Genomic DNA, 5644 nt, shown 5'->3' on the forward strand with positions numbered 1-5644 from the left:
CCTCCTTCCCTATAGGTACATATCCTCACACTCCTTCCCTGTGTACGCACACACACACAAATCCTCCTTCCCTGTATGTACGTACACAAATGCACTCCTCCTTCCCTGTACGTACACACACACACCCCCTACATCCCTGTACGTACGTATACCGACACTCTTTCCTTCCCTGTCTACGCACACACATGCACACACACTCCCTGTGTATGTACACATGTACACGCTCACTGCTTACGCACCCCCACCCACCACGTCATACACCCAACACACACAGCTATAAACACCATAAATACACTCCTGCACACGTACCCAACCGCACTCCATATACACTTCTCAGACAGGTACACCCTCCATGTACCATCCAGACACACCCATGCCATCCCCACACAATCATATAGTACAACCCCCCCCATTTACCCATCAAATACCACAGCGGATACACACAAGCCATGCACACATCATCGTCACACACACACTCCCCATCCCTGACACACACAGACAACGCACAGCCCCGTACCCGGTTGCTGCGTCACACCCAGACCTAGGCACAATGACACAGTCACAGCATTGGCTGAGGGGCGGTGTGGTGCAGGGGCCGCAGTCTCTTTCCGAGGAGTCTCCTGCTGCCCTCTCACGGGAGGGAGGGACAGAGCTGCCGCTCCAGACTCCACACTGGGGAGTGCACCCTGCTCTGCCTGGCCTCCAGCCCCTTCTCCAGGGGACAGAAATCGAGTGTGGGGTGCTGCACGCTACCCCTCCATTCACCCCCTCCCCAGCTTCAGCTGCCTTCCCTCTGGGGACAGCCCCGGCGCTGCCTGCCGCAATGGCTCTGCAGAAAGGACGAAGGGCAGGTCCCCTACCCCAACAGTAGCGGGGGTGGAACCTGCTCCTGTCTTGCTCACGCAGGCGGCGTCCAACCCCCAGCCGGACCAGCAGGAAAGCTGCAGGGTGTTAGTGAGCCTGGCTTAGCGCATCCACATCGCACGGTACCGCCCCGGTTCTGAGCTCCGCCGCACCACGCTGGGTTAGAGCCAAAGCCAGGGGCGTGAGCAGCCGTCTGAGACGTGTGTGCAGCCTGCGGGCGCCTTGCCCTTTGCCCGAGGTGTCCCCGATCATCCTGCGGGAGCCGCGTCACTGCCAAGCCAGGGCAGGCAGAGAGCGAGCCAATGGGCCAGCCACCACCACATGTGGAAACTCAGCACAACGCCAACCCTGGCTGCCCTAAACGGGGTGCAGGGACAGCTCTGCAACGCGGGCCTCGTGCTGCGGACGTGCACTGCCCTTAGCACGCTTTGCACACCTACCATGCCCAAGCAATCCAAGCGCTAGAGCCGCCTGTTCGGTGCTACAGACCGAGGGCTTCTGGCTTTCACACTTCAGACTTGAAAAATGAGAGGGCGGGTAACTAGTGGCAAATAAACTGAGTGGAGGGCAAGCCCAGCTTCCCAGGGGCTGCTCTTGCTGCCAGCAGCCCCACGTGAAGCTGCTGATGGGCGGGGAAGAGAGCAGGAGCTGTGCTGTATCGGAATACCGGGCACCACTGGAATTCCATGCCGAGAGTTGCCTAAGCCATCTCATCCCTCCCTGCTGCCGGCTTTTCTGAGTCCTTTGCAGCTCCATGCTAAAGGCAGGATGCCTGTGGCATGGGTCACTCTGAATATTTCAGGGCATGTCACGGTGAAGTGTGGATACTCTCCAGAAAATGTCATTCCAGGGCTCCAGGCTTCCCGTCTCTCCCTGATGCAGACAGAAAGTGCTCAGCTTAACAGTAAAAAGATGTTTCTTGTCTACACCCAAATTTGCACTGGGGTAGTTAAACCAGTGCAAACCCGTGTGTACACTCTTATTCCGGTTTAATGGCGGTTTATTTAGGTTAGACTTAAACTTGTTTCTAGGTGACTTCTGCTAACTAGACATAAGCCTGGTTCCAACCAAAACAAGGGCGTCCGCACAGCCCTTGGCACCTACGTCAGTTTAAAATTATACCCGAGGCCAACACGGAGCAACTGCCCTATTGCCCTGCCCTGCCGAGTCAGCCTGGGCTGGGACTCGGCTCGGCCGTGTCCCCAGCAATACAAGCTGCCCGTGGCTGGGGGGCGTCTCTCCCAGAGCTGGGCTGGCTCTGCAGGCCCAGGACCAACGGCTCGTGTCTGTCACTAAGGTGAGCAGGTCGGCCTGGGGCACACAGGCCACGTTTTCTGACCATAATGCAAGTGTGATTCTGTCTATTTCCCCTCCCACGGCCCCTGGGATTGTACGGCAGTGGTTTCTCCCCTAAATCTGGGGCTTCAAAACAGCTTGTTCAGCCAGCTGGCACGAGAGGCACCGGGGTGAAGAGACCGTGCAGAAATCTGCCCAGTTATCCCGCATGGATTCACTGCCATGCTGTGAGCTTCCACCTCCTGGTGCTGGACAACCGCTCCCGAGTGGGAACCGGGTCAATGTGAATTAAAGCCATGTCCCCACCTCATCTGCATTAACCCTCGCTGTGCCCCACGAGGCGGTTGGCGAATGTTGCCCCTCTCTGACAGATGGGGAACCTCAGGCACTGACCAGCGGGCACAGCTTGCCCTGGATTACTTGGCAAATCGGTGGCAGAGGCGGGATTAGAAGCCAGGAGTCTCGGGGTCCCCGTGCTCTACCCACTACACCCCGCTGCTTCGCTCAGGAGGCTTGAGTATATGTGATCTGACATGGATCTCCAAAGCGGCGCCTTTCCCTTTCTTTTTAAAGGGGTGTGTAGAATCCAGAGGGCATTCACCCGTCAGCTCAGCCATCGCGCCATGGCCCCCTTACCTGACTGGTGATGTCAGATGGCATCGGCGACGGCGGCTTGGAGTACGTGGCATCCTGGGAGATGAAGCCAGAGTCATGGGAGGAGACGCTGGACAGGCGGGTGTTGGCGTTAACCGGCTGCGCCAGGCTGCGGTAGCGATAGGTGGAACCTGGTGAGTATGTTTGGGACCCGCCGGACCAAGCGGCACCACCCTTTGTACTGTTAACACTGCTGGGGGGCGGCGGGGAGGAGGGATGAGAGGGAGGAGGGGTGGCAATCAGGAGAGAGATGCATGTTATCAGGGTGAGAGGGGTTACGAGGAGGGCAAAGGAAGGAAAAGACAGTTTCAGACAAAGGTCCACCACACAGATTTATACACGACAGGACTAGAGTTACAGACCAGGGGGGGCAGGAGGGGCGGGAGGGAGGAGGAGGGGCAGGAAGGGGGGTGCACTCCTGCATTTCCGTCTCTGGGGCAGGCCCAGTTTCTGCCCCCATGCAGCATGCACCCTCCAGCACACACTCATTTTGCGGGTCCCCCATCCCACTGGCCCCTCTCTAGCCCTGGCCGCACCGAAGCACATTCCGGGGCGAAGGGGAAGAGCCAGCAATGGAGGTGCTATGGAAGGCCAGAGGTTCAGTTCAGATGTGCACCCACAATAGTCAGGGAGCTGTTTGTCCCTAGATCTCACAGCACCGCCCCAGGGGAGCCTAGATCTGCTCTAGGAATTATTTCGGGGAAGTTCTGTGCACTGTGCTCTAAAGGAGGCCAGAACAGGTGAGCACAAGGGTCACTTCTGGCCTTAGAATCTATGAATGACAAGGTGGGTCGGTATCGTTACCCCCACGCTTACAGACGGGGAAACTGAGACAGAGGGACACACCCATGGCTGAAGACTCTCTTAAAGCACATGCAAAGTATCTGTGCAAACTGGCAGGGGTGCTATGGGCCCAGGAGACTTCATCTCCTCCTCAGCAACCCGTGAACACTCCCTTAGTGTGTGCTGGTGCTTCTGTGATCATAAAATATCAGGGTTGGAAGGGACCTCAAGAGGTCATCTAGTCCAACCCCCTGCTCAAAGCAGGACCAATCCCCAAATCCCTAAATCGCCCCCTCAAGGATTGAACTCACAACCCTGAGTTTAGCAGGCCAATGCTCAAACCACTGAGCTATCCCTCCCCCTCCCCCCCGCTGGGCTCCACTCCAGTACATGACCAGCACTGGCCCCAAAAGCTGCAGGATCGGGGATCACCGCTGGCAAGTCTCTCACACTCGCCTCTCTACATTCTGCAGCGCCACAGGGGAAATCCTGCAGCCACGTCAGACACGTTTTAAAATGCAGGTTTTCATTGTGTTAAGTATAAGATGAGTAAGACGTTGCGTGTCCGGGAGCCCCGGGGAGGCTGACTGGGAATTCAGTTCCATTTATTGTAGGCTGCCCCCATATTTTCAGGTTTCCCCCTGGCACAGGGGCCAGCGCCAGCTGATGGGGCCGGTTCACACCTGGCAGAGCTATTGCTTCAGGCTGTCAGCAAACTTCTCTGAATGGGTGACACTTCGGTCATGTTTTCAAGCTTTTCTTTGCAACCACCAGGGCTAGAAACAGTCACTTTTAAGAAAGCTGAGATTCTGGATCCCAATCTGGTGGCAAAGGGTGAATTCCAGGGAAATTCCTAGCCCACAGAATGGTGGAATACATGGGGCCTGACCCTAGTACTTCTGATAAAGGCTCCAAGCCTAGGGACTTTTCAGGTGTGTGAGTCGGGTCCAATCACACACTCCAGGAGGGAGAGAAGAGATGGACAGTTCAATTAACTTTGTAACCGTTCTGTGACCCCATGTGTTCCACAAATCCTCCCTCCACCGGGGGCCCTTCATATTAAGCATTACTGAGTAGTCAGATTCTCACGTAAGCAACTCCTCTGGGGTTACACAAGCATGGTCTGGGCCCGAAAAGCAGGATTGTGAACAGCAGTTCATCTGATGGAGGATTAAGCCCCATGCCACAGATACTGATCTATGCTAACCCTCAGTGCAAAGCTTTAATGATCAATTAGCATCTGATCCACAGGGAGTCTTGGGGACACTTCTCCATGTGCCTGAGGAGCTGAGCTCAGGCCAGGTATTCGGTGTTACCACCTGAGCACTCACACACTTATACAATGAGGTTGTGAGTATTAAAGCAGAAACTCCTTCGCCCCAATCCCAAGCGTGTTTGTGAGGTCCCCTGCTACAGTCCGTACATACCTGCACATGCTGGACTTGCGGGAGCCAGAGCTGCTGGGGGAGGATGGAGGAGTCTGGTAGGACCAGCTGTAGTCAGAGCCTTTCAGGTCTTTGATCACCTGCAGGAGGAAGGAGCCAGGCCACGTTAGCATTGTAGCTTATCAAAGAGCAGGCGAAGGGGCGACTCACTCACTGTCTGTAAGTACCGCCATGGGGAATAACTATGGAATACTGGGCTCTTCGGCTAGCAGGGAAAGGCCTCACAGGATCCAATGACTGGAAGTTGAAACTAGACAAACTGAGCCTGGAAATATGGCATTAAAGGTCTAACAGGGAGGGTAATTAGTCACGAGAGCAACTTCCCAAGGGTCACGTGGAGTCTCCATCACGGGCCACTTGTCAGTCCAGATGGGCTGTTTCTCTCAAAGCTCCACTCTGGGAATGACTGTGGGGCCGGCCTCTGGCCCCTTCCATGCAGGGGGTCAGTGTGACACTCTGCATCTCGGGGGAATACCCTGCACCCCATGTTCATCCTTATAATATGATTGTGCGGTATCCAATGCAAAGTTGGTCATGTCGGTGTCTTCGGAAGGCTCATGATGCACTGAGCATTGTTGTTATAGTGATGTTATAGGTTGTAA

At 55.7% G+C, this 5644-nt stretch overlaps 1 protein-coding gene across 5 annotated transcripts in view; it reads right to left on the reverse strand.

The window, feature by feature from the left end:
• Positions 1–5644, reverse strand: part of LOC112119562 (protein MTSS 2) — an 86088-nt gene that overhangs the window by 15874 nt on the left and 64570 nt on the right. For all 5 annotated transcript variants that reach the window (XM_026653835.1, XM_026653832.1, XM_026653834.1 and 2 more), the window contains 2 exons: positions 5025–5122; positions 2797–2923 (listed from right to left, as the gene is read on the reverse strand). In XM_026653835.1, the coding sequence (XP_026509620.1) occupies positions 2797–2923; positions 5025–5122 (225 nt within the window). The remainder of the gene's footprint in view (positions 1–2796; positions 2924–5024; positions 5123–5644) is intronic.

The sequence above is a fragment of the Terrapene carolina genome, unplaced genomic scaffold (assembly GCF_002925995.2).
Source record: "Terrapene carolina triunguis isolate 2854851 unplaced genomic scaffold, T_m_triunguis-2.0 Scaffold165, whole genome shotgun sequence".
Lineage (NCBI taxonomy): Eukaryota > Metazoa > Chordata > Testudines > Emydidae > Terrapene > Terrapene triunguis.